This window comes from Martes martes, assembly GCF_963455335.1.
Source record: "Martes martes genome assembly, chromosome: 14".
NCBI classification, from domain to species: domain Eukaryota; kingdom Metazoa; phylum Chordata; class Mammalia; order Carnivora; family Mustelidae; genus Martes; species Martes martes.
In genome coordinates this window covers 56,095,093-56,122,605 of record NC_137902.1, presented here as the reverse complement: position 1 = coordinate 56,122,605, position 27,513 = coordinate 56,095,093, and the positions used below count along the sequence as shown (strand labels likewise).

General features: G+C 54.1%; 1 protein-coding gene across 1 annotated transcript; it reads left to right on the top strand.

The window, feature by feature from the left end:
- The first annotated feature begins 5,424 nt into the window (after positions 1–5,424).
- Positions 5,425–8,384, top strand: FAM241B (family with sequence similarity 241 member B). The gene is made up of 3 exons (XM_080823676.1): positions 5,425–5,487; positions 6,739–6,887; positions 7,590–8,384. The coding sequence occupies exons 2-3, from the start codon at positions 6,795–6,797 to the stop codon at positions 7,857–7,859; spliced, it is 363 nt and encodes a 120-aa protein (XP_080679802.1). The 5' UTR covers positions 5,425–5,487; positions 6,739–6,794; the 3' UTR covers positions 7,860–8,384.
- Positions 8,385–27,513: the final 19,129 nt, after the last annotated feature.

Here is a 27,513-nt window from a genome sequence, read left to right as displayed (position 1 = left end):
GAGACAGAGCAAAGAGGGTTGAGCAGAAGGGAAAACTAAGTTATGATAAAAACCTGACCCCCTCAGCCAACCTCAGCAGGATCTCTGAAGCTGACACAGCCCGCACATATCTTCTGTGTCCCTCAGTCATGGACTGTGGGAGGACTTGACCCTGGGCAAAGTCCGCAGCAGAGCAACTTGTGTGAAGGGGCTGACAGCTAAAAGTTCCAGATGCTCTTGCAGAAGTTAGAGCAACAAGTCCTTCCCCCAGCGGGGGGTGGGGGAGGGGTCTGGCAAGCACATCTTCCTGTCTCCTACAGCCCACCCTTCACACCGTTCGGGATCCACTCTCTCAGGATTCCGGTGGATCGGTCTTCTGGAGAAATACTGGGGGGACCAACTACAGTCTCCTCCATTGTAGCTGCAAATGATCATCGTCCCTCCCCTCCCCTCCCCTCCCCCTCACCTGGTATCTCTATTGGCCTCGGTGACTCACCTGGAAGTGTGACCCAGACCCTCATCCCTGAGGGCTCTGAGCTTCTGGTCACATGGCCTCGTGAGGACAGAGTTGTTGCACTGCCCTTTACCACTACACTCGGGTAAAGGACAAGCAAGAGGCATCCAAGTGGGCCATCTGGGGGCCAGATATGGTTGTCCTGTCTGCATTAATGTAAGAGCAGCCCTCCCTCCTCCCAGTGACAAGGACGAGTCACTCTTGGACAAGGGCAATGGCTCCTCTTCTTGCCTGCTAATTTCCAGAAACAAGAACCCAAAGTATTCAGGCTGCACCCTTAGCTTATTGTTTGAAAGAACTCCTGCTGTGTTCTCTGGTGCTGGTGCTCCCCTTTGGGGTGCAGGACTTCCATCTTTGCAGATCCCAGAGTTGTGGGGACGGAAGGCACACATTCCCCAAGAGGGTCATTGGGCACGATGGTAAGCGGGGCCACTGCTGCTTCCACCTCCAAGTTCCTGAATCCAAGTGTTTTCCAACTGGAGATACACAGCTTGTATAGAGGCCTTTGGTTTAAGGTAGAGAATGCATGCCTTGCGGATGGCACAGCATTCTTGCTGAGTATTGTCTCTGAGCTGGCACTGGACTGGGTCCTCAGGGTGCCATTCAAATACTGTATTAGGCCAGCTGATGTAGTATGTGATGTAACCAGTGGATCCTATGGTTACGGGAACCCTCTTGCACCTGCTTGGCTGGGAAGTGGGACCTTGGGTCTGATGCCATGTTACGTGGGATCCTGGACCAGGAGATTAAACACTCTATAAGATGTGTGATTTGGGGTGAGGCCCTCCAGGCGGGAAAGGCAAACATACACCTGGAATGGGTGTCTCTCCCTGCTAGAATGAATTTCTGGCCCTTGGGGTGGAAGGGGCGCAGTGAAGTCAACTTGCCACCAGTGTATCAGAGGGTTTCTTTGAGGATTGGTGCCATATTGGAGGCCCGGGGTTGGTCTTTGTTCCTGGCGTTTGGATAGTCAGTGGAGGCATTTGGATTGTCAGTGCCATTGTGGTGATGTGCTCTGGGCAGTGTTTCCTTTTTGGGGCTTGGGTCTTATTACACAAGCTTATCTTTGTTAGCCAAGTGGAACTTACTGCTCTGTATCTGAAGGAACTCTAAGTTTAGGGGCAGCCATGCACCCCGGAGGAACATCTACTGCAGTGTTTTTAAACCGCACATTAGTATCTACAAGCTTGAGTGCTTATTAAGTAACCTGGCATGGAGATGTCCATGCTTCACCTCCTGGAGTTCTGATCCAACTGGTTTGGGCACCAATAGTTTAGGAAATTTCCCTTTGGTGATTCTAACATGCAATCAGGGCTGGGAACCACTATATTCATGGATAGCAAAATAGTGTGAGAAATTGATTAGCACTTTTTTTCCCTTAAAAAATAGAAAACTGGGGCGCCTGGGTGGCTCAGTGGGTTAAAGCCTCTGCCTTCGGCTCAGGTCATGATCCCAGGGTCCTGGGATCGAGCCCCGCATCAGGCTCACTGCTCAGCGGGGAGCCTACTTCCTCCTCTCTCTCTGCCTGCCTCTCTGCCTACTTGTGATCTCTGTCTGTCAAATAAATCAATAAAATCTTTAAAAAAAATAGAAAACATCACAGTATATTTCATGTAGAAAGGGTAAATACTGTTGTTGAAACTTCTTCACATGAGTGCGGCTACTAGGTCATGATGTAAAATGTACTGGACCAAAAGTGTTTGCAAAGCCACTGGTCTAAAGCAGGGAGTCCCAAACTTTAGCAAAAGTGTGCAATGACAACCAGCAGAGCCAAAAGCATGCTTTAATGGGACACCTGCTGGGATTAAGGCATGATGGTGGGGGCGGGGGAGGGTGGCAGTCTCATGCTCATGGCATTGGGTATGGGAAGCACAAAAATAAAGAGGCAGCAGAGAGGGGATGGGCCTGAGGGGGAGGGGAGAACCTGGGTTCATTTGAATCCTGGCACTACCACTGACCTGGAGCTGGCCATGTATCATGTCTCTGAGTCTCAGTTTCTTTTCTTTTCTTTCTTTTTTTTTTTTTTTTAAGACTTTATTTATCTATTTGACAGAAGAGAGATCACAAGTAGGCAGAGAGGCAGGCAGAGAGAGAGGGGGAAGCAGGCTCCCCGCTGAGCAGAGAGCCTGATGAGGGGCTCCATCCCAGGACCCTGAGATCTTGACCTGAGCCGAAGGCAGAGGCTTAACCCACTGAGCCACCCAGGCACCCCTGAGTCTCAGTTTCTTATTAGCAAAAGGGAACAATAATACCTATGCTCCTATGTCATAATCCAAAGAAGAATGATATGGTCTGGAAAAGCACTTTGGAAAGCATAGGGACTCTGCACACACAGGGGTTATTATTATTACATGGAACACTCAGAACTGAAGTTTGTGTTGTTGGTATAAAAGCGTGGGAGGCTTTAGATTGGGTGGAGAGGACCTACAGGCCAAACTTCTAGGCCTAAGCCAAGTAGGACTCTGGGTGACATACTTCAGGACCAGGTGAGTGGAGCTGAGTCAGGGAGTTGGTAAGAGTGTGCTGGGGCCAGATTTGGAAGGTTGTCAGAGCCCGCCAATGAGCTGGGTCTTTTTGGAGCAGACAATAGGGAGCTATTGCAGATTCTTGAGCAGGGGAGACACCTGAAGGAAGTGGAGAGTGGGGAAAAGTGAGTCATAGCCTTCTGAGGCTGTTTTAATTGGTACTGATAGGTCTTTTCAAAGTCTAGTCAAACATTACTGTCCCCTAAGGCTGTTCCTGACCTTCTCTAGAGAGATGTTCTCCTCTGGGCTCTCACGGCGGGTCTCTGGCGGGACCGTGTCTCTTTGGCAGCAGTTGCACTGGCGCAAGGCTTCCTGGGTACATCCCGTATCTCCTCCCTGGTTCCCCCAGCCCACTAAAGTCTTCTGTCTTTGGTGATCTTGGGTTGTGAGCCCCACTTGTGTGGATCTGTTCATGGAAGGCAGTGGTTCTCAGCTCATGCTGCTCATTAGAATCACCTGGAATTAGTTTTTGTTTGTTTGGTTTTGGTTTTGTTTTATTTTGTTAATATATAATGTATTATTTGCCCCAGGGGTACAGGTATGTGAATCATCAGGCTTACACATTTCACAGCACTCACCATAGCACATACCCTCCCCAGTATCCATCACCCAGTAGAATTCGTTTTTTAAAATATCTCCGTAACTAGGTTGCATCCCAGATCCAGAGTATTGTCACCTCTGGGATGGGACTTAGGCATTGGGATTGTTTTTAAACATCCCAGGTAATTCCAATGCGCAGCCACTTTTGAGAGCAGCAGACCACCCCTGCGAATCAGGAATCCTGCCCTAGGGGCATCTGCATGGCTCAGGTCCTGATCCCAGGGTCCTGGGAGACAGCCTCCCCCTCTCCCTGCCCCGCTCAGCGGGAAGCCTGCTTCTCCCTCTCCCACTCCCCCAGTTGGTGTTCCCTCTCCCGCCTTCTCTCTCTCCGTCAAATAAATAAATGAATAAAATATTTAAAAAAGAAAAGAAAAAAGGAATCCTGCCCTGGGATCACCCCTTCCACACTAACCCCTGCATCGGAGTGCAGGAAGAAAGCATTAGGATTTCAGTTTTGTATCTATCTGATATCCTAGTCTTGTTTAGAGTCCATGGGTTATAACTGACTTACCGTAGCAGAGTGGTGGTAATGACCGTGAGCATCAGCAGTCCTGGGCACTTACAGTGACAGGCTGTACCTCAAGTGCTCAGTGCTCCATGAAGATCCGATGACAAAAGTACCGGTATTATCCTCATTTTAAAGACGAAGGAACTCAAACCAGAAAGGCTGAATAAAACGGGCCCATCGTACCACTAGAAAGCAGCTGTGCCAGGTTCAAGCCAGGTTGGCTCTAGCAGCTGCCTTTTATCCACAAGCCAATAAATAATACACAAATGAGATATAGATATCAGGGACCTGCTTAACATTTTTTACTGATGAGGTTTCATAATCAAAGAATTAAACCATGATAGCAGGTGATGAGTCCTTAAGGCAAGGCCTACATTTCACCCTTCTTTCTGCTTCCCTCACTAGGGGCCAGCGGGCATCTTACTACTCTGTATGTACCCAGTGGGTCTTACTATATACTTGACAAATAACTGCCTCCTTCCAGAAGCATCTATTCCCTGATAGTCACAGCCAATGTTTATCAACACTTGCCATGTGTCAGCAACTCTCATTCTTAATCTTGGCAACAGTCCTGTGAAGTGTGATTATCCCCATTTTGCAAACGAGGAGAGTGAGCAGCCCAGTAACTTGCCAGAGCCTGAAACCCAAACTGTGGGACTACAGAACTCATTCTCTCCCACTGGTGAATGGGTTCACAGGGACCAGCTTTTGAAAGTCGGCAGGAGGGTGGGGACACGAAAACATCAGGAAAGAGGCAGAGGTTGATTGTTCAGTCCGTTGACGCGTGGCACTCTTCCCTATTTATCCTAGTTAAACTTCTGGCCCCGGCTCAAGGACCACCTCCTCCAGGAAGCCTGCCTTCCTTCAAGTTACAGTTATTTGCACCTGCCTTGTGGTTCACGCCTCATCTTCCCCACTGGAGTTGGAGATCCTTGAGGGTAGGGTTGGGTCTTACTCAAGAGGCATCCCCCCCAGCTGCTCAGCAAACTCTCATCGGTGGGTTGAGCGTGTGCTGTCTTTCCACCCAGGGCAGAGGGTCTCCCACCTTCTGGGTTTTTCCACCATGGGGTCCACTTCCCTTTCTTCCTCCTGTTCTCCCTCCTCCTTTCTGTCCTCCTTCTTCCTTCCTTTCTTCCTTCCCTATCCTCTTTTTTCCCTCCCCCTTCCCTTCCCGGTGGCGCCCCCTTTCTCCCTCCTCTCCGCCCTGCACCGCCCGGGGGCCCGGCAGCTGCAGTTCCCCCCGAGGCCTGCAGAGGGGGCCGCGCCGCTGCGGCGCGCGCTTCCTGTGAGGTCAGGTGGGAGGAAGCGGCCTGGGAGCCGCCGGGAGTGGACGCCGCTGAGGCCGGGAGCCGCGACCGCAGGTGGGTGTCCCGGCTCGGGGCGAGGGCCAGCGAGCGCGCATCCCTCTCCTCCCCCGGGGTCGGGCTCGGCAGCTGGGGCGGCGCCCCGTCCCCGGATCCCCCCGCCCCTGCCCTGCCTCACGCCCCCTGCGATCGCCCGCGCGCCCCCCTCCCCGAGTCAGGTGCCCCGGGGCTGGCTGCGGCCTCAGCCCATCCAGCGGGCGCGGGGGCGCAAAGCACCGAGGGGCTGCGGAGCTGCGTGACCCGCTCGGCCTTCTGCAGGGAACAGCGGGCTTCAGAACGGGGACACGCCTGGCCCAGGCTCTAGCCCAAGGGCAACAGAACAGGGGCTCTAAATCCCTTTTGGCGTGGGTGTCCCAGATGCTTTTCAGAATTTAAGTGAAAACGGTGGCTCGTCTCCTGAGAAAAAATGGCTTTGACACAGACTCGGGGAGAGCCGTGGAAGGACCCCCACCCCCACCTCCAGCCCATGGACACCCTTGGGGTCTCCGGAGTGGGGTCCTCCCAGAGCCACAGCAGCATCCCCCATTCCCAATTTTGGGCAGGTTGGCTCTGCCCGCGATGGCAGAGAAGGCTGGTTTTATCTCAGAGGTGAGGGGCAGGCGAGGGGTGTGCCTTCTGCCAGAAGGGTCTGCCCCTCCAGCCAGCTCCCCGGGCCCTGTGGCCGTGAGTGGGGTCGGCTGCCAGGCCGTGGACCTAAAGTGGCTCCCAAGTGGGCCCAGATCCTCTCTGGGGAGAAGGCCCGGGTCCTTGGCATTTACTCCCAATGGGCCCCTTTTTAAGGGATGGGAAACGGAGACACTGGAGAGCTGGGTGCCCTGGACTCCATGTTCAGAGCCCAGAAAAGGGCCTAGCGCCAGAGTTCCCGGCTTCACGTTCTGGCTCTGCTGCCTCTAGAAGAGTGGTGCTGGGCAAGCCGGCTACATCCTGGGGTTCTCTAACTGTCCCTCGCTCCAGAGAGTGTTGGGGGGTGTGAGATGGGGCGCGGCAAGGGCTCTCCTTCCTGTGGTTGCGGGCGCTACAGGGTCACACAACTTCCATCACCCCGGCTTCCTTTGGTAGTTTTCCCAGTGGCCTCGATGTCTGAAAGGTTTTCATTTGACAAATAACTCGCATTTATTTCTCTCCTTGGAATTAATCAGACGCAGCGCCTGCCTGCTCTGTCTGGGTAACCAGCGTGGGCACCCAGAATTGCCATTGTTCCCATGGAAGGCGAACGTCCCCTTATCTCTGATAAATTGTTCCTTTCAGGTTTTTGAGGTCTGGGGACAGGCGCAGCCCAGCAGGGACCCATCGTTCCTGGGAGGATGGTGCGGATCTTGGCCAATGGGGAGATAGTGCAGGACGACGACCCCCGCGTGAGGAACACTCTCCCAGCACGCAGTAGCGCCCCTCGACAGGTGTGCGCCCGTGGCGGGGGAGCAGCTGGGCTCCTGCCCTCCGTGTCAGTTACCCCTTAGCAAGCAGAAGCTCTCTTGCTCGTCATTAGCCTTCTCTAGTCAGAAGCCCTCTTTGCAGAGAGCCAGGCTAAGGAGCATGAGATGAGGGTCAAGACTTGGGGGGAAATTGCATTCTTGCAATCTGTGATAGGATCCGCCTGCCTTCCCAGTTCTCACTCTTCCCGGCAACCTCCCCAGACCTGGAATCCAAGAGCGCTCTCTCCCTTGACCGGGCTAACCCCGCTGGAGCCAGCATCTTTCTTTGAAGAGCCAGCTGGCTGAGAGAGAAGTGGAGAAGGTGGGGAAGAGGAGCCCCAGGCCACCCAGGAATGGTGGTAAAGGGAGGACCGAGGAGGATTAGAAATGGCTATTCCCAGCTCTACCCTAGAATCCAGTCCTCCTTGCCCCTTTTTCTCTTCTCTGACCTGGGCACCTTCTCCCTGGCAGGACGTGGGGAGTATAGACTGGCGTTTTCTGCACTCTGAGAGCTTGTGACTCAGTGAGGGGGATCCCTGCGGGGTAGCATCCGGGGGATAGCTGAGAAAGGAAGGTGTGGCCCTGGGGGGCGGGGCCTGGCCCAGAAGATTCCCCGGTTGCCTGGTACTTCAACTCCCAGGATGCTTTCTCTAGATTCATTTCTCTCTCTCTGTCTCCACCTTCCAGAGCTTTCTCAGTAGGGGCCATGGCGCCCCCTTGGGGGGTTCGGGCCCTCGCCAGCAGCAAGCCGGGGCTCGGCTGGGGGCCGCCCCGTCCCCCTTCAATGACCTCAACCGGCAGCTGGTGAACATGGGCTTCCCCCAGTGGCATCTGGGCAACCACGCCGTGGAGCCCGTGACCTCCATCCTGCTGCTCTTCCTGCTGATGATGCTGGGTGTGCGTGGACTGCTGCTGGTGGGCCTCGTCTACCTGGTATCCCACCTGAGTCAGCGGTGACCTCTGGGAGGGAGCGGGGCAGGCATGCGGGAGAGGGAGTTGGGGGGCCTTGCTGTGAGGACAGGCACAGGGGGCGGGGTCTGGTTGTGCCTGGAAGGTGTGTTCATAGAAGGCCCTCTGCGGTGCATTGAGCACGAGGAAGAGGAGGCCTCTAGTCCTGCATTTTCAAAGTGTGGGGTGGATGCCCACATTCCCTTAAGATGATTTTAGGTAGTACGGGCCTGCATTAAGCACAGAGTCAGAGCAAGAAAGGGATTCCCTTTCCAATTCTTTTCCAGTCCTTTTATGCCAAGAAGAAAGTCTCAGCTGGGTGCCAATCTGTTCTCATGTCTCTGGAACTCATGCCTGACTTCCCCTGTTACTAGGGAGAAGGCCTCGGGTGTAGGGCCATTGGGAAAAGTTTCCAGACTTTTATAGCTCTGTTTTGTTTTCATGGTATATTTTTAATTGGCTACCTTTTTATTTATGACAAGTCGTACTGGCCTCTACTTACTGTGGTGACATTTTCAATAAATAAATTTAACTAAAAATGAATCCACGTAAAGACATTCATAAGTGATTGTACGGCTGTGTGTACCTCTGGAAGACAGGAGGAAGGTGGTTGGGAGTGATTGGGACTGGGAACAGGGTAGAGGTAGGCAGTTGAGCCTGGATGTGGGCCCTTTGTCTGATGCTTGGATGGCTTCTGGCTGACCTGAGATGTCAGCCTGTGGAGGGGATGGGGTGCTCTGGCCAGAATGGCCGATGAGGCTATGGGGTCAGGACAGCTTAAGTGCAGGGCTCCCTTGCTCAGGGGCTCTGCCTAGAGGCTGCTCAGCCTCCCTGCTCTGCCACAGTCTCCTTGAAAGCCAGCAGGCCTTGGCAATGACTCCTCAGTGTGTGTGGATGAGTGGAAGCCTGGAGCTGTGGCTGGCAAGCCAGGGGTCTGTGTGGAGGCCCTGCTGGGGGCTGATGAGGGCTCTGGGCCCACAGTGGTCAGAGGGAGGCTGGGTGAGCCCGAGGCCTTCCCTTGTCTGGGGACCAGATTTTCTACCCTCCTCTTAGGATTCTTCTAGAGAGTTGGGAGAGGAAGGCAGGTTTGGGAAGTGCTCCTTGAAGGCCAGGGCTCTGGAGCAAACCATCATGGGGTGTGTGTGGGGAGGATGGGGCGAGTTTGAGATCGAGACTGATTCTGACCCTCCTCGTGAGAGCCTGGGCGCCTTGCCCAGGAACAGGACTCCACCTCCCCTCTCCCCCATATACACCCCCATGCTCCCGTGCTTGCCGCTGCCCTTGGGCGGGCTGGTGGCGTTTATCACAGACATTCCTGAAGGAACTTCGTGGTGTTGGAACAGGAATCCTTTCTCTGTTTTCTATGTCTTGATTTTTTCAGCAGCTGCCGGAACATGGCTTCCCTTAATGATGGACATATGGAGGGGAGGGTGCTGGGGACTGGGGGGCGTTGCAGACAGGGAAAGGAGGAAAAGGAATGGCTTCCATGGGGTCTGGGCAAGGGGAGGTAGTGCCCAGGTCTGGCCGGTGTCCCTGCTGTTCCCATGCTGCTCCCCAGCATCTCTGCCACACACTCGCCCAGCCCCCACATTCCTGTGGCTCCAGCCTGACAGCCATAGGGAAGGAAGGACCCCGCCCTGTGCTTCCCATTTCCTCAAACACCCCCCATCCACCCCTGCATGGCTCTCTGGGGCCAGGTTCTCCCTTTCTTTTTTCCTTTGCAAACCTGTGGGATTCTGAAGAAATAAATCTTGAGTGAACCCCCAGTATATAAAGTTCCTTTAAGGGGTAGGAATCTGGGTCCTCAAATTCAGAGCTGAGTGATCTTTCTTCTAGTCTTTTTTTAGTTTCTGTTCCCAAAGCCAGAGCCTTCTGGGGCGAACTGAGGGAGAATTCCTCCGGGCCCCTAACTAGAGGGAGACTGGGTGCGGCAGGCCCTGGGAGGTGTGAGGAGCTGGGGCACCGGGGCCACACCTATCCCAGGGCAGAGGCCTCTTCACAGGCTTGTTAGTCAGCCTGAGAGATGGGGTTGGGGGCTTGAAGTGGGTCGTTTCAGAAAGAAATGCTGTTCCTTGTCCAACACACACAGCACAGACCCAGCAGAGCTGCTCTGGTTGAATGAGGAGCCCCCACCCTTGACCCTGCTTTCTTCCCTGTGCCCCTGGGCTCTGGGCCGAGTTGGCTACCTGTTGCTCTGCTTCTCTTCTTCCAGCCCCAGGTCTGAAACACGCTGCACCAGCCCAGACCCCGGGCAGGGGGAAGGGGGCCCCCTGGATTGTGCAGCCTGGGTAGCAGGAAGTGTTCCCCTCCGTTTGTCTGAATGGCCTTCAGGGAGGTTTTCATCTGCACACACCGAGAGATCACGAGAAATCAGGAGAAATCCCTGGGTGAGCAAGTTCTGAGCAGGGAGAGGCTTGTTGCTCCCAGTGGCCCGATGCAGAGCCCGGTGAGCCTTGGCTGGTGGGCATCCTGGTCCTAGTCCTCCCGTCTGAGGCGGGTGGGCCCTTCTTCTGTGGCTAACTCCCCCCTCCCCCGCCGCCTGCTGTGTGACAGGATCCCCCACACTGGGCAGCTTGGAGGGCAGATTTCAGCAAAGGTTTCCATTAATCTCCAGGGATAATCCTCGAAGCCCTGTGTCTCCCTGTCAGGTTGGATTTTCTGCCTGGCTGCCTTGGGGAGAGCTGCCCCCACAGCACGTGAGCCCCAGCTTGGATCTCACCAGGCCTTTGCTGCCTCTGTGGGGCTGGAAAGGGGAGCTCCCCCTCCCCCTGTGGAGTTATTTGACTCCCTCGTTGGGGCTACCCGGTGAGGGGAGCTCCCCGGGGCCGACTGCCTGTTCCTGCTCCATCTCCCCGGCTATCTGGTCTCCTGGGTCCTCCTTCCATAAGTTCCAAGGCCTTCGCTCTCCAAGCCCTACCTCACCCTACCATCTAGCTAGCCTGCCGGTGGAGGCCACAATTCTATCTTCCCACAAGAGACACCAAGCCTAAGACCAGGCAGAATGGCGGCTCCAGTTCTGCCAGCTTCCCCCAGGAGTCCTCCATCACCTCCCGTTCCTCTGGGACTGGGACCAGAACCCGGCCCTTTGGCAGAGGTCTCTGACTGGGGTCTCTGGCTCTGCGAGTTGAGGAAGAAGCCTCTGCTCTCAGATGCGTGACCTTGTGGGCAGGGAAGGCTACCCCACCCCGGCCAGCTGGGCCCCCAGGAAGCCTGTCCGGGTGCAGGCCTGCTCTGCTTGGTGGGTCTGTGACCTTGGATGGTTCACTTAACCTCTCCAGGGCCTTGTTCTCAACTCTAAGAGGGGATGATGATCTGGGTCTGTCCCATTCCCAGGAGCCTTGCATCGTGGCTGTGGCCCAGAGATGGGGGCATGGAAGGCAGGGGGAGCGAGGATCAAACAGAGGCCACATTCCGGACCATTCCTCTATTGCCCCTTTGTCCATCAGAATCACCTATGGCCTCGTGGCTGATGCAGATCCCCAGGCCTCCCCACAGGCTCCATCAGGCCTGCTGAGGGACATGACCTGGAGCCCGCCTCTTAGAAAGCAGGTGGTTTTGATGTGAGGTTTGGGGGAGCAGGGGGGCCCCAGACTGCACAGAGGGTGCCTGAGGCCCAGAGAGAGGAGGGGAACCACCTCAGCTCGCTCACAGAGGAGGGAGACAAGGCAGGTGCAGGCCTCACTATCTGCTGGGACCCACTGTGACCATCAGATCAGCTCTGTGAGGGCAGAGAGCACGGGGTGGGTATGAGGACACTGGCCGCAGCTGCCCAGCTGAGTAGCCTGGGTAGGCTCCAGCTCTGGGTTGCCATCACTGACTAGGGGTAGTCCTCTTTCCTGCATTCCTGAATCCATTGCAAACTGGATCCATTGCAAAATCCATTGCAATTTCATTGCCAACTGACAAGGGAAGAAATCCAGTTACCTCACGCAGGGTCCCTGAGGGGCTGTGCAGGGGTGGTGAGGGTGGGGGAGGGACAGCAGAGGGCTTTGGGGCCCAAACCAGATGGAGTGAGAAGCCCTGGGCCTGTCCAGCCAGGCACGACGGGTGGCAGAAGCAAAGCTTACCCTTCCTTGTGCTGCTGCTCGGGGCCCAAAAGAACAGTGAGAGAAAGTTCAAGAAGCAGATTGAGTGAGTACTTCAAGTGGAATGGCAGTGTGTGTGTGTGTGTGTGTGTGTGTCCCTCTGGCTTGGGGGTGGGGGGAGAGCTGAAACCATTTGGCTTTAGGGCAACTTCAAGTGTTGGGGCCGGGCTGGACTCCAGGCTTGAGGCAGGAGGGCTGGTCTGCATTCACTGGGCCACCAGCTTTTAAAAATTAAATTAAATTAATTTATTTGACACACAGAGAGCACATGCAGGGTGAGCGGCAGGTAGAGGGAGAGGGACAATCAGATGCCCCATGGAGCAGGGAGACCAATGCGGGACTCCATCCCAGGACCCTGGGATCATGACATGAGCCCACGGCAGATGCTTCACCGACTGAGCCACCCAGGCGCCCCTGGGCCACCAGCTTTGGTTCCTCTGGTGCAGGGGGCCCTGCAAGAGGCTGAATGCGAGTTCAAATTCCCAGCTCCTCCTCCGAGTATCCAGTGACCTTGGACACAGTCCACGCTCTCTTTGCCCCACTGTCCTCTGCACTTTGCAGTGGCAGGAGGATTAAGGATGAATTCGTGGGAAGCATTTAGCAATTTCTGGCACGAGGTTAGCACAAAACAATGGCATTGGGGTTTACCTAATATTTTTGTTTAGAGCAACTCACATTTTACTTCCATCTGTTTTGAAAAGGAAGCCTCCCGTTACCCGTGTAAATGGAGAGCCAGCATTACTTCCCATTCATAGTAGAAATATCTACTTGACATAAGTAAATTCAGTGTTGAGAAAATAACATCTCATTTTAGCTAGCCACTGCTTTGGGCCAAGCCTGGAAGCCTGATGCCAGCTTTCTTTGTTAAAAAGGCAGTTTACTAGGATTTAGAGAGATGTTAGAGACCCTGTAACATCTCACTGAGACATTCTCCGTGTTGGAGACAAGAGATCAAACAGAAATGAAGGGTTTTCTCCCTGTCTGACTGGGTGCTGTGTTTGTGAATTGTGTACAGTCCTCTTGTACACTAACCCAAATCACTTTTTACGCAGCCAGTAAAAGCATCCTAGGACTGTGGGAAACACTGTACGATCTTGAGCAAGCAATTTTATTTATTTATTTGACAGACAGCACAGGTAGGCAGAAAGGCAGGCAGAGAGAGGGGGGGAAAGCAGGCTCCCTGCCCAAGCAGAGAGCCTGATGCGGGACTCGATCCCAGGATTCTGGGATCACGACCTGAGCCAAAGGCAGCAGCTTAACCCACTGAGCCACCCAGGTGCCCCATTGAGCAAGCAATTTTAAAAGATTAGTCTTTGAAAGGTAATCCATTCACATGGTTTAAAGACCAAGCAATGTTCAAATGTATGCAGAGGAAACTCTCAACTCCCTCTCCATATATCTCCATCCATATGGATGTCCTCATCTATACCTCTGTCCATCCTTGGGGCTGTTTCCCTGAAATGTGGGAGCCCTGAGAAAATGGTCTCCCTTCTCTGGGGCCTGAGAGGCAAAGCTCCTTGGGGGGGGGGGTCTAACTTAGTCCTATGTCCTATGTAAGTTCAGCAAACATTCAGGGAGAGTCTCCTGTGTGCCAGGAGAGGTCGAGGTAGGAAAAGCCCGCCTCTGGATTTACACTTGATTGATTTTCTTGGTTCTGTTTGCAGTTGGTTGTGGTGCCTTTCCTGCCTTCACCTGGCTTTGTCTGGCTCAGGGAGAGGGTGTGGTGGTAGCTGCTGACCTGCCGTTTGACGTCTGTACCCGCGGCCTCTTCTGGCCCCTACTGCCCCATCCCTGCCCCATATTTTATGAAGATCTAGATTAAGGAGATTGAGGAAAGTCATGAAGAGTGACACAGCCTCAGGCTTTCCTTAGCTCTGAACTGGATAATAAAGTTCCATCCCCTTGTGCAGGAAGACCCTGGAAACGCCAGCATCCCCATGTTTTGGCCCGAAGGGCTGTGAATTTTGTCCCCTGGCGCCATCTGGTGGAATGTTATGCAGGAGCACGACCTCTGTCCATAAACCGCCCTCCTCCAAGTCATCCTCCCGCCTCACCCAGCCAGGGCTCATCATTGCTTTCTATTTCTCTGATTAGGAGAACTCAGGTTTCTGATGGAGCGAGCATGCAATTCCATTGGAATTCATTTAGTATGGGCTCGTTCTGGGCTAAGCCCTATGTCAAGAGCTTTGTCTCATTTCATCCTCCCCCAAACAGAGAAAAATAGATGTCAGCCCCTTAGCACAGATGGTGAACCTGAAGTTCAAGGAGTCAGGAGCAGGTGGAGGGACACGGGGGCCCCAGGGAGAGGCTTGGTCATGAAGCAGATACCGCCCTCCCCCCCATTTTCTAAGGCTGGAGTCTCTCTAGGTTGGAGGCACTGTGTCTAGCCAGCCCCACCCGTGCCCTGCCCACCTGTGCATTCATCTGTCTGCACTCAGCCCAGTTTCTATTGATTAACATGATACTGTGACCTGGCTGGCGTACAAGACACCATGTCCCTCTCCTAGTCCTTGTCCTTTTCAGAGGAAGCAAGGAGCAGGGGAGTCAGATCTCCCACATGCTAGCTGTGTGTCTATGGGCAAGTTACTTACCATGCCTCAGTTTCTTCATCTGTGAAATGGGGCTCAGGTGCCCCCAGCATGGTTGTGAGGTCCAGATGGCAGGTGTGTGCACAGTCCGGGGGTGCGGAACAGGGTGCCAGGGATGAGAGCTTGTACCACATCACCTCCCGCAGCGTCGTTGGTGAAAATCAGCCATGTGTAAGGTGAGAATATTTATTTATTTATTTATTTATTTATTTAAAAGATTTTATTTATTTATTTGACAGAGAGAGAGATCACAAGTAGGCAGAGAAGCAGGCAGAGAGAGAGGGGAGGAAGCAGGCTCCCTGCGGAGCTGAGAGCCAGATGCGGGCCTCGATCCCAGGATCCTGGGATCATGACCTGAGCTGAAGGCAGAGGCTTTAACCCACTGAGCCACCCAGGCACCCCAGGTGAGAATATTTAAAATGTAACTTTCTTTTGAAATTCTAGGAGAACAAAATTGAAAAATCTTCTAGTATGACTGCTACCTGGTATAAACAGTTAGGAAATTTCCCTCTGAGGTGCTGGCCTGGGCTAGAGCCCTCAGTGGCCTGGGGAGGGCATTTCTTTGCAACTCTGAGCTCAGCTAATCCCAAGAAACTGCCTTTTGCTGCCGGTGGAAGAAGGGGGTTGGTGAGGAAAGGAGGTGGGAGGGAGGGAGGAAGAAAAAAATGGAAGAAGCTGGTTGAAATTATAAATGCAGTCCGAGTTAGGGTCCCACAGTTTGCCGGGACATCTGCCTGCCTCCCTGCATTTCTCTTAGGTGAAGCAGCAAGCCTCCTCTGGAGACCATCACAGGACCACTCCCCTGTTCCCCAGTCCCTGTAACTGCCCCTGCTGCAGGAGCTGGGGGGTCACCTCTAAGGCTGTGGTCCTGGTGTGTCCCTGTCCCTTCTTTGCTGTACGTGAGATCGGGACATCAGACCAGGCCCAGCTCTGGGGTACGGAGAGCGCAGTGACCCTGGAGTACACGGATGTCATGGAAGTCATGCACAGTAGCCTCCCAGCTCAGGAAGGGCATGCAGCAGGGCCCCTGGAGTGCTGGCCGCCTCCTTCCCTAGCTTTATTCCCGGGAGAACTCGGCTCTGCCCTTTGCTCTCAAGTCCTTAGGAAAACAGGGCTCTACCTCCCAGTGCCTCAGTTCTGGGGGGGTGGTAGAGACTCATATGCCCTCAGGAGAGAGGCCTGTGGAGCAGCTGGGTAGGGGGCAATAGGGAGGGGTGGGGCCTGCGGAGGGCCCGGCAGAGCACACCCTCCCAAAGGCCTTTTTGCTGCCATATAGCAAGGGGAAGGCTAAGATTAAGGCTAAGGTTCTTCATCACGCAGCCTCTGGAGCCTTTGTCCCCCGCCTCCTGTCCTTGTGTGGCCTCAGGCAATTCAACCCCATGACAGTTTTCTGTCCGTAAATGGGAGTAATCATACCACCTCTGAGGGTTGATGCGCAGACAAAATGAAATGACGTTTCTCTTAAATAGTCCATAAAATATTCTTTTTTTTTAAAAGATTTTATTTATTTATTTGACAGACAGAGATCACAGGTAAGCAGAGAGACGGTTTTGGGGTGGGGGTTAAGCAGACTCCCCGCTGAACAGAGAGCCCGATGCAGGGCTCGATCCCAGGATCCCAGGACCCTGGGATCATGACCTGAGCCAAAGGCAGAGGCTTTAACCCACTGAGCCACCCAGGCGCCCCGAAGTCCATAAAATATTCTTGATATAACACTTATATTTGCTCTCTGTGCTGTGGGACAAACGACCCCAAATTCAGCAGCTTAAAACAGCACGCGTATATTAAGGCACAGTTTCTGGGCGTGGCTTAGCCCGGGTCCTCTATAAGGTGGCAAACAAGATGTCAGCCCCGGCTGGGGTCTCGTCTAGGGTGCCAGTGCTAATGGTCTACCTCCAAGCTCCCTAGGCTAGTTGGCAGAATTCACTGTCTTTCAGCTTGAGGACTTGGGACAGAGTTTTCTTCAAAGCCAGCAGTGGGGAGAGACAGTAGAGCGAGTCCACTAGCAAGACTGAGTCTTGTATAATGTAATATAATCATGGGAGTGATGTCCTATCACAGTGGCCACATTGTGTTGGTTAGAAGCAAGCCACAGTTCCCGAACACACTTAAGGGGAGGGGATCCCAGAAAAGCATGAACACCAGGAGACTGGGATCATGGGCCTCCCTGAAAAAGTCCATCCACCACCACACCATTATTACTGGGCACTTACCACGTGCCAGTGTGTGCAGAATTTCATACATATTATTCTAGCTATTTTCATTGTTTGATGGGTAAACTGAGACTCAGAGAGGCCAGAAAACTTATCTGGACTCAGCCAGCTAGCAAGCAGCAGAGTGGGCTCTAAACCCTGTTCTCCCTACTGCCCCAGTCTCAGGTCCTCCCTCGACATCACGCTCAAAGTCAGGGCCAACATGAAGCCATCCCCAAGGACGTCTAGGACCTTAAGGCACTTTGTTTGGAGGTCAGTTGTCTCCCTGGGTTCAAGTCCTTCAGCTCTTGTTCTGGTAGGTCCTGCCCGTGATTGCTGAGTTTCTCCATTCCATCCTTCTTTAGCTCTGCCCTTGGGCATCTCTGGAAATGGTTCATACTTCTTACCCCGGATTTATGTCCACCTTGACTTTTCTGTCCCGTGATTCTTCTGTCACATCCTTCCCGCTCATACTAAGCTTCAAATGGCTGCTGAGACTCCCTCCTATGAGGAAAGCCCAGTACTGGGCACTGCATTCCCTCTGCCCCCAAGGTTCTTACGATCTAATACAGAGGCAGCACATTCATAACACAGAGCTTATTGAGGATAAGAACAGAAAAAACTAAAGCACTACTTTTCTTAAAGAAGAAAAAAGTAATTTTCTCTCAAGGAGATGATAAAGAAGTCAGGAGTAGGCAACACAGAAGGGGTTCAGCATGTTGGCAGAGTCATCAGGGATGCAGGCCCCTCCTATCTAGCAGCTCTGCCTCAGGGTCCAAAATGGCTGCTAAGCTCCAGCCATCATGCCCTCTTTCCAGTTAGCAGAAAGGAGGAAGAGGCAAAGATCAATCCTCCCTAGCCACTCAGATCTGGTGAATTCCTTAGTCACATGCTCCCTGGACACTTTGGCTTCCTGTTGAAAATGGAGAGTAATTCACTCTTTGTGTCATTATTTGATGTCCATCCAGCACTTTCCTTTGCCTCTCACCAGACTAGAAGCTCCATGAAGTCTCACATTGTATCTGTCTTCTCTGTTCCTCTAGCTCTGCTGTCTAGCACAGTGCCTGGCCCAGAGTAGGTGCTCAATGAATAGTTATAGATGGAAGAGACACTTCGTACATGTTCTTGATATTATGAGTCAGAGTTAGCCTGACCCAAATCCAGAGTCCTCTGAATTGAGTCTATGATGATGAGGGCTTCATATGTACTATCTCATTTAATCTTCTCCGGAACTGTGAGAGGTGGATAGAGCTGTTATCTCTAATTAGCAAATGGGAAAACAGCAAAGGTCATGGGTCTACTGAGTGGGAAAGCTGTGATTTGAACTTGGCTCTCCTGACTCAAAGCTTCTACTCATTTACTTCCTGCCTTGCTGGGCCCGCAGGGTGCCCACAATCCCCTCCAGACCTCTGCAGTCCTGGTCAGCTCCCTTGATTGTGAGCAGACGGCTCGGCAGTCACAGATGCAATCACAGGTACTCAGGAAATGTCATCCATTCAGACTGTCCCCAAGTGGAGGAATCCTCTGTGTTCAGGGGTCGTGGGCACCAATGTCCATTGGAAGTCTGATTCCTCAGTTCCTCTCTAGCACATTTCTAGGAACCACTATGGCCCCAAGCTCTTTTTCAGACTGTGGAGGAGGGGCGGGTGGGGCTGTGGTGGCCTGGGGTACATCTTTCAGTGAGTGCTGTGTGTGCTGGTGCTTAAGCTTCTGCCTCCCTCTTGGTGGGGCCCACCTGGTAGAGAAGGTGGCAGGGAAACTCTGCCAGGTGGCCCTTGAGCCATGTGGACCTCACAGAGCCCCCAGCCCAAGGAGCAGTACTGAGAGAGTACTGGGGGAGGGTTCTAGTCTCTCCCCTCAGACCCAAGAGAATACTCCAGGGAGGAACTAAATTTTAACTTGAGTCAAGGACTCAGAATCTCCAAGCTGTCACGGGAACTGACTTGCCAAGGTCACATGCAGAATGAATTCTGTGACTCACATGACTGAGGAGTTCATCTGGCCCACAGGCCATCTGAGGAGGGGTTAGAGGAGGATCCAGGTTTGACGCTTGCCTTGAAGAGCCAGCCCCCTGAGAGTCAGCGCGGGAGGACAGGGGAGGACCGGCCCATTCTGGTCACGGCTGCCGTGCTTCCAGTGATCACCAGCAGGTGGCGCTAGGCACCCGGTGGCCCTGAACTCCCAGAAGAAGGGAGCCACAAACCCCAGTGTGGGAGTAATTAGGGCAGGAGGCTGGCTTTGGGGCCCAGCTTCCAGTCATCTTCCCTCTGGAGCCCTTGTGCTTGGGCATTGTGGGGCAAGGGGAGTACAGGTAGCCCCAAACTGGGTTCCTCTGGTTCTAGATCCTTTGGGGGGTTGCTCTGAGGTCAATGAGGGGCACCCCGGGCTGTGCTCCATTTGCTCATTTTGAATAATGAGGGGGCAGGAGCGGCGAGGACAGGTGGGTGCCTTGGCTCCAGCTGGCGTGAGACTCAGCCTGGGGCTCCAGCTCAGGCCTCTTCCCTCAACTCTCTGGCATACGTCCACACATGCCCACACTGAGCACTTCCTTCTCCACCGGGCAAAGTCCAGAGAACTCACGATGCCCCTGAGAGAGGCTGTCTGATTCCTGGACCTGTCCTCTCCTCCTCTCTCCCTCCTCCTGTCTCCTTTCCTGCGCCTCCTCTCTTCCCTTTTTCCTTCCTCTCTCCCTCATCCCGTTTCCCCGAGGGACCCAGCAGGCCTAGTCCCAGCTCCCAGCACTCATCTGCAAAGGCAATCAGGGACCAATACCAGTGGGTTTCTAAGATGTGGTTTCCATGGCAACAGTGCACTGCTTCCCCCACCCCTGGGCAGGTTGCCGTGGAGACTCTCACCTCATTGAAGAGTGATTTGTGGGACTGGGTGTTTTTTGTTTTGTTTTTTCCCCCCTTAACTTTATCTCCTTCCTTTTTCCAGAAATTCTGCCTTTGCCACTCACAGCCAGCATGAAGGCTTTCTCCAGAAGCCTTCCCCACCCAGGGCCACTAAGACCTAGGAAGCATTTTGTTCACATAAGCTTCCCCCCTCTCACAGGACAATAAGGTACCCTTAATGGCCAACACAGAGCAACAGGCCCAACGCTGACCTGGGTCCCCACCTTTTCTGCCCAGCACGCCCGTCAGACCCCTTGCCTTGCCACATGCAGCCAGTGGCTGTGAGCCCTGGAGGGTCTGCTCGGCAGCCATTTTCCCTGAGAGTCCTCGAGTCTGTGGCGAGGAGGAGAGAGACGGCAAGGGTGGGGTGGTGGGGACATGAGGGAGGTGAGCGGGGCTGAGAGGTGGAGAGAGGTTGAGAGAGGGAGGAGTTTGGGGAAAAGGGAGAAAGCGAGGCAAGGAGACCCGGGTCTTCCAGGGAGAGGAAGAGAGGGAGGGCCACCTTGCATCTGTAGCGGGAGCATCTCCTTATAAATCACGCCGCAGCCCCAACCCCACACAGGCCTCTTCCTCTGCCAAGCAGAGAATGTGTTTGTCGACATGAAAACATATTAGGCACATGGCACCCCTCTCTCCCCCACGTTGAAAGCCATTACAATAATTAATGAAGGCAGGAGATTAATTAAAGAGTCGTTTTCCCCCATTCTCCCCAAATAGATCAGGGCGGTGGGTGGGGAACTTGTGCTGCACTGCAGACAGAAGACGGGGGCCGGGGCGGGCAGAGGGGCCTTCACAGACACAGCTGGAGACAAAGGACGTTACTAGACCGGGCAGAGGGGCCGGGGGCTGGGAGAGGCCCGTGGGGAGGCCCCAGCGGGGAGCAGGGCTACTGGGCTTCCTAGGATCAGCTTCCCCTCTGGGTTGATGCAGCCGAGGGGCTCTGTCACCATGGGAACAGGCCTGGGGGGCTGGAAGGAGTATGGGCGGCCCCTGCTCCTGGACTGGCCTCTGTGAGCCTGTGGCCCGGGTGGGCAGGGTCAGGAGGCCTTTCTGCCATGTGGTGTGAAGGCTGGTGGCCAGCTCCAGTCCCCCAACCTAAAGGCAACCCACCGCATGACCCACCCACGTACTGGTCACCACGTGACCCCGCCTGAAAGTTCTGTTCGTCAGCCATACCCCGCTGCTGGTGTGATGGGCCTGGTTTAGCCCAGCTGGCAATGGTTGCCTTTTTCATTTTGGCAGATTTGGAGGTCTTTTGATCATTTCCTTCCCTCCTTCCTTCTTTCTTTCTTCTTCCTCTGACCAACCTGGTTTCCAGCCTGATTTTGTACTTTGAGGAAATATTCATATAATGCCATGTGACATAAGGGATTCAACTCATTCCATTCTGTGTTTCTTTTTGTTGTTTTGGGTTTTTGTTTTTGTTTTTAGATTTTATTGTTAAGTCATCTCTGCACCTCACGTGGGGCTCCAACCCACAACCCTGACTAAGATCAGGAGTTGCGCGTTCCTCCGACTGAGCCAGACAGGCGCCCCTCCACTCTGTGTTTGTCTTGCTTGCTTTTGAGCCTTCCAGACGTTCTGGATTGTTCAAGAGCACCGCTTCTGTGTTTTCATATTTTGAATGATATTTTTCATAGTTTGAATAAAAATTATAGAAAAGAGATGACTTGCCATGTAGATGATTTCACATCACCAGCCCTTGGTATCGTCTCCTCCTTTCTGTCGTCATATTTTAGGTTTTCTGTCTCTTCATGCACTGGGTGGACTTAGCAGGCAGTTAACCCTTCCTGTCGAGAGACGGTAACTCGGCAGGCGGGAGAGACGCGGGGGCGGCTCCCAGAGCCCCTTGATGCTTTACACTCGGAACCCTGCTCGGTGTCATACGAAGGAGCACACTGTTCACACACCGTGTGATGAAGGATAGGGGCCTAGACTTTGCGGACACACGGCAGACAAGACAGATATGCTCCCCGACGACTGGGGAAAGGACAGTTTGCTGGAGAGACAGACCAATCGATACACACACACAAATAGAGCTACAAATTGTGAAAAACAGGAAGCAGAGGGAAGAGCTAGGTTCTGTGGAAGAAAATGGCAAGGCCCTATTTTAGGTTTGAGGCTCGGAGGAAATGACTTTTACGTGGCTGAAGTCATCCGGACGAAGCGAAGGGTGCAGGCCCCCGGCAGAGGCTGGACCACAGCAATCTGAGGAGGCCTCAACCCCGGGACCCGGATGTTCTGGAGCTGCCCGAGGCCCTGGGGGTGGCGGGGGGAGCCCTGGCAGAGAGTCCCCGTGATCACGTGTCTTTGTAAAAATTACATCTAAAATCCTCCTGCTATACTCTGTAAGGCCACTGGCTTCTCCCTCCACTGTCCCTGGAAGTGGCCAAGAGAAGGGGACACAGCCGGAGAGCGAGTGCTCGGGTTTAAGGAGATGCGCTTCCGTGGCTGCCTCGTTCCACGTGTGGCCGGAGTTCGACTGGCCGACCTGGGATGGAAACGGCTCCCTGGTGCCTTCCCCTTTGCCAGGCAAAGAGGGGCCGTACCTGGGTGAGCAAGAGAGGCCCCACAACGGGTGGGGAGTGGAAGGGAAATGAGGTTTGCATTAGCCAGACCGAAGCGGGTCTGGAAGAGCGTGTTGGATTTTGTGACCTTTGTGGAATTTATCATCTTTTAAAAATGTGTGATTTGTTTTTGTTTTTCTCTTTCTATGTGCGTGTTCACTTTTGTACCTAATTTTGGTTTTGGATCTCTGCGTTGTTTTATTTTCTTTCAAGGAACCTGGGCCCTGCACCGGTAGATCTGGGATCTGCCCGTGGCAGAGGAGGCCATCTGTCTCCTCCTCCAGGGCCAGAGCTGAACGGGAGACCGAGAAGGCGTCCTCAAGTTCAGAACAGAGACTTGCTAGACTTTTCCCTGAGCCTCTCCTCCACCTGCGGGCAGGTAGTGCAGGAAGGCGGCAGAGCTGGCCCTGGGCTTAGGACTGGGGCTCACTGCTACTCTGGGTGCATGGGTCTGGTGCCCAGTGATTTGCAGGAAACAGCCTTTTCAGGCCTCTCTCTCCCCCTGCCCCTCCCTCCTGCCAGGTCGCAATGCCTGGAATGGTCCCATTTAAGAGTCACTCAGAGCGAAGGCATCGCCTACTCCACTCTCTTTTAAAATACTTGGCATCGCCTACTCCACTTCTCTTTTAAAATACCCGGCACTACGAAACGATGTTTGCCCCTAACAACCTGCATGGGGTCTATTCGATGGACAGGGCCGAATAAAATACTGACATAATTTTTATACATAGTACGTAAAATGGTCTGAAAGGGAATGTGTGTACGCTAGGAAGGATGCAAGGAAGCCACGGAGGTATACAGAGGGCCTGTTGTGTGTGATGATTGTGCTTGGTGAGAGTGTGTGTCCATGCGTGTGTCCGTGTGTGTGTTTGCGGGGGCAAACAGCCTGTGGGGCTCAGTGCAGTGTAACCTGCAGAATTTTCCCAAGAAATCCTGGCTGTGGGGGGTTCTGAAGGTGGGCCCTGCAGAGGAAGGGGTCTGCTTGGGCTCTGGAGTGGGGGATGAGCTGGAAGCCTGGTCCCACCCGGAATCTTCAGCCAAAACCCTAACAGACCCCGACCCCACAGGCCAAAGCCCAGAACTGGTTTTGACAAGCAGGCTTTGACCATAGTTAATAATACTGTATTATATATTTGACAGTTGTTAAGAGAATAGATGTTAAAAGTGCTCGTCAAGAGAAAGACCATTTTTGTAACTCTGCGTGGCGGTGGATGTTCATGTTGTAATACACACAAATATGGAATCCCCATGTTGTACAGCTGAACCCAAGCTGTGTTAGATGTCAGTTACAGCCAAACAAGCAGGTGGGGTCTGTACACAGCCTCCTCCACCAGGGCGCCCAGAATCTGGCCCGAGGGCTTCTCCGTGGTCTGCTGTTGCCTGGTGCCAAGCACTCCCAGGATGGGGCCTGTGGGGAGAGGCTCCGTCCCTCAGCCTTTCTGGAGATTTTGTCTGGCCGCACCCTTCATCCCTCAACAGCCCCCTCCAGCCACTGTGAGAGTCCGGGGGCCTCCAGAGCAGAGGGGTCCCTAGGATGCTCTCAAGGGGGTTTGCAAGCACTATGGAATCCCAGCAGATGCCTTTGTTTCCTCTCCTCGTTCAGGGGCCCCGTGTAGCTGGTGTGGCTTCGCTAGGTCTTGGCGGGGGGAGGGCGCCAGCAGCCTTGTCCCCCGGCCTCTACTTCCACTCAGAGTCAAGCCTAGAGCTCAGACCTTCCTCCTGCTTACCGGGGCTCTGTCTTGAACCCTGGAATGCGGAAAGCTTCCCTCTCCTTCCAGCCAGCTCCTGCTATCTCCTGTCCGTGGAAGGGACTAGAAGGTGTGGAAGAGCGAGGCCACCCGCCAGGCCTCTGACTCCAGGACTTGCTTGCTTCTCTCCCTCGGGACACACACGATTGTGTTCTTCACTGTCTCATCTTTCCAAGTGGAGTTTGGAGAACATCAGGTGGAACTTTTAGCTTCCTTCAGGAAGATCGGGAGTGTGTCTTGGGGTGCCATCCTGCTCAGTTCTGACTGCTTCCTCGTGCTCTGACCCTGTTTCCTAGCCCCAGCTGGCTCCAGAGCGCTGGGATCCCACAACTGCTTTACTCTAGTGAGGTCTGGGGAGCGGCCCATCCCAAGCTCCAGGTCCCCTTGGACACATGGCTGAGGCTCCTTGCTGGCATGTGGGGGCCTTGCTTGATGGGCTGGCCGAGGCTGGGAGCCTGACACGGGGTCTTTGCCCGGTTCTGGGTCCCACGGCAGGCCTGGTAAGGCTGGAGGACAGGGGAAGGCTGTCGGCCTCCTGTCACGATGAGAACCACCCCCGGGTTAGACAAAGAACGTAAATAAGAAGACAGGACAGTTTAGCCAACCAGGCTGCCTCCCATCTGGACATTAGCATCCTTCTGGGAACAGCGTGTGATGACCTCATGCGCCGGGGGGTTTCCTCCAAAGGGGGAAGAAGTCTTTGATCCACGGTGGCTGGTTTTTCTGAGGCCATTTTTAGCCCCTCATCTAGGCTTGTGATGCAGAGAACCATGAGCGCTCGGGTTTCCTGTGACTGTTCCAGTGCCTCTGTAGAGCGGGTGTCGTGCCTGGGCCAGGGTGTGGCCGCATCCACGTCCACCTTCTCACGCTGAGGGGGCGGCAGGCACCTGGAGGACCTGCGCGTCCCCCAGCCCCGTCCCTGCCCAGCAGGAAGTGCGGCATCATGGCGCACACAGCCCGGCTTCCCGGAGGGACAGGCTCTACCCTTCCAGATGGAAGAGATAAAGTTAAGAAATCATGCTAGGAAAAGACGACACATACTTATTTTAAAACAAACAGGAAGTTACATTACGGCTCTTTGGGCAGAGAGAGATGTCTACTCCACGCGAGCCCTGCTCTGGGAGCTTTGTCATTGAGCAGACATGAGCTGAGCGCTGGGGAGTACCCAGCCCTAAGCGGGGTCCTGAGACACAGGGGACCCAGGAGTGGACAAGACGTGGTCTGGGCTTTCAAGAAGTTCAGTCTAATGTAAACAAATAGGTAAACGCCTACATTATAATCTCAGGTGACAAGGACACAGATAAAATAGGAAACATGGGTCTTGGGAGCTCAGAATTGGGGTGACCAGAGTTAAGGAAGGTGTGGGAGGCTTGTGCTGCTGCCTCTGACTGCCCTTCTGCTTTCCGGACAGGCCGCCATCTTTGACTGGGCCTCCACGACTCCCGCACGGAGAACATTTACGCTGTGGACACATGGACTCAGCCACCTTGCTGGGTGTGAGCGAGCCAGAACGTTCCATCCCTGGGCCACAGGATATATGTGGATGGGGGAGATTCTGGAAGCCACCTTGAGCTCACAAAGGAAGGCGGCTTCAGAGGAAAGATATCACGGAAAGCGAAGAGGTGAAAGGAAGCAAATAGGTCCTTGGTGACATCGGGGGGCCATCGGGTCAGACCAGTCCTGAGATTGACGTCATGTCTGAACTTGACCACCTTCTGTGAGCAGCACATTCCTTTTTTGGTTTGAGCCATTTCAGACGGCTTCTGTGGTTATTTCTTCCGACACCGAGTCCTAAACGATGCAGGTTCTTGCTCCTTGAAGAAGCTGACCCTTGAGATGGATCCTGAAGCACGTAGCGTAGAACGTTCCAAAGCACTTCTGTCCGGAGCCCTCTGATTTAAGCCGTCCTTCAGCGCACGTGTGAGGCGTGGTGCCTGTGTGAGGCCAGGTCCTCACAGCACTCGGGAGACTCGATTGAGACGGGGTCCCCCTGGAGAAACTCAGCCCTTGTAGGAGATCCAGATGAGACTGCCTGCCATGCTGCAACGGAGGGCTGCTTGAAAGGCTCGGTGCCCCTAGAGGGGAAGGGGTGGCCCCCTCATGGGGGTCAGTGTGGCTCTCCAGAGCAGGTGTTGGTTGTCATGATGACCTGACCCAGCTTTCCTTTGAGCACTGCCCCTCCCCCATAGCCAACTGTCACTACTGCCGTTTGGGGTGGGTGGGGGAGGAGCGGGCAGGCCCTGTTAGCCAGAATATTCCTTCCCTCTGCCCACACTGATCACTCAAGGACTGGCTTCTGACCCCAAGGTAGACGAATGTTATGAAAGAGTCACCTGAGCCTTTGCTGGAGTCTCGGAGTTGCTGAGATGATAGGATGGTCGTAGAGGCTGAGGATCATCTCAGGCTTTCCTCCCAACCAGAAGAACCCCGGTCTTAGCGTGCTGGCTTTAAAAGAAACACCAAGAGCTACCGCTTGGGTTGGAATATGTTCATCTTTGAGAACAATGGTTTCTCAAACCATTGAATCTCAGAGCGAGGAGGGACCTCAAAGAAAGCCCTTCGGGACCTGTCCGCTAATGTTCCGATGAGAACACAGGCCCAGAGGGTGGCTGACGTGTTCGTGTTCCCCTGTGTGCAGCACAGAGCTGGGATGGAGTCTCGGGGTCTCGCCTGTCCCTGCCGCCTGTCCACGTGCCCAGGACCTCCCCTTGTCCCATGCAGCTTCTCAGCTTCAGCAGGAGCGAGACTGGTCCAGAAGATGGAGCAAAACCGCAGCGCTCCCAAGCCTCACCTCCCAGCTGCCCTGGGGGCCGGGCCCAGGACACCGGGACCTCCAGGGGCCCTCTAGAGACACCCATGGGAGCTAGAGAAGACCAAGCAAAGACGAGGGAACAGGAAGTGGTGGGGGGCAAAAAGAGCCCAGCAGCCAGCCTTCCTTTCAGAGAATGGCTTCCCTTCCTGGGCCCGGCTGCACGATCTGTGGAACCCAGCGCAAAATGCAAAATCCCTTAGACTGTCATGGTGGCCACTGCAGAACATAAACTCAGTGTGGACACAGTGTCACCACGGTGGCTTCCTCAGGAAGCCGGCTCTGTCTGTACCGTCTCAGGCTGTTACATGGTACATGAGCGGCACAGGGGCATGCCGGGAGAACTCTCTGGAACCAGCCTGGCTTGCCTGCCAGGGTCTCCGCAAGGTAAGCCCTTTAATCTCCCAGGACTTTGGTTCCCTGGGCTATAAGATGGGGATGATAACAGGGCCATTGTGGGAATTAAGTCAGTTCACATGTGCACGGCTTGGAACCAGTTACGGAAAGATTCGCTATAGGCGTTTACCTACATACTCTTCTAGGGTGAAAATTTGTCTCCAGCTTCCCAGATCTCATCAGGGGCCCCCCAGCTGTGCCTTCCAGGCTCGTGCTGCTCAAGAGGTCTGCCATGGTGAAAACCCAGGCTGGGTGTCCTCTACCTCATCTCCTCTGAGAACAGGCAGGCCAGTGAGTGGGGGCTGAGGGAGAGGAACCCACGCCTGTCGGGAGCACAGAGTTGTGGTTGCTGGGAACTCGGCCTCATAAACTTGCTGGTCTGAC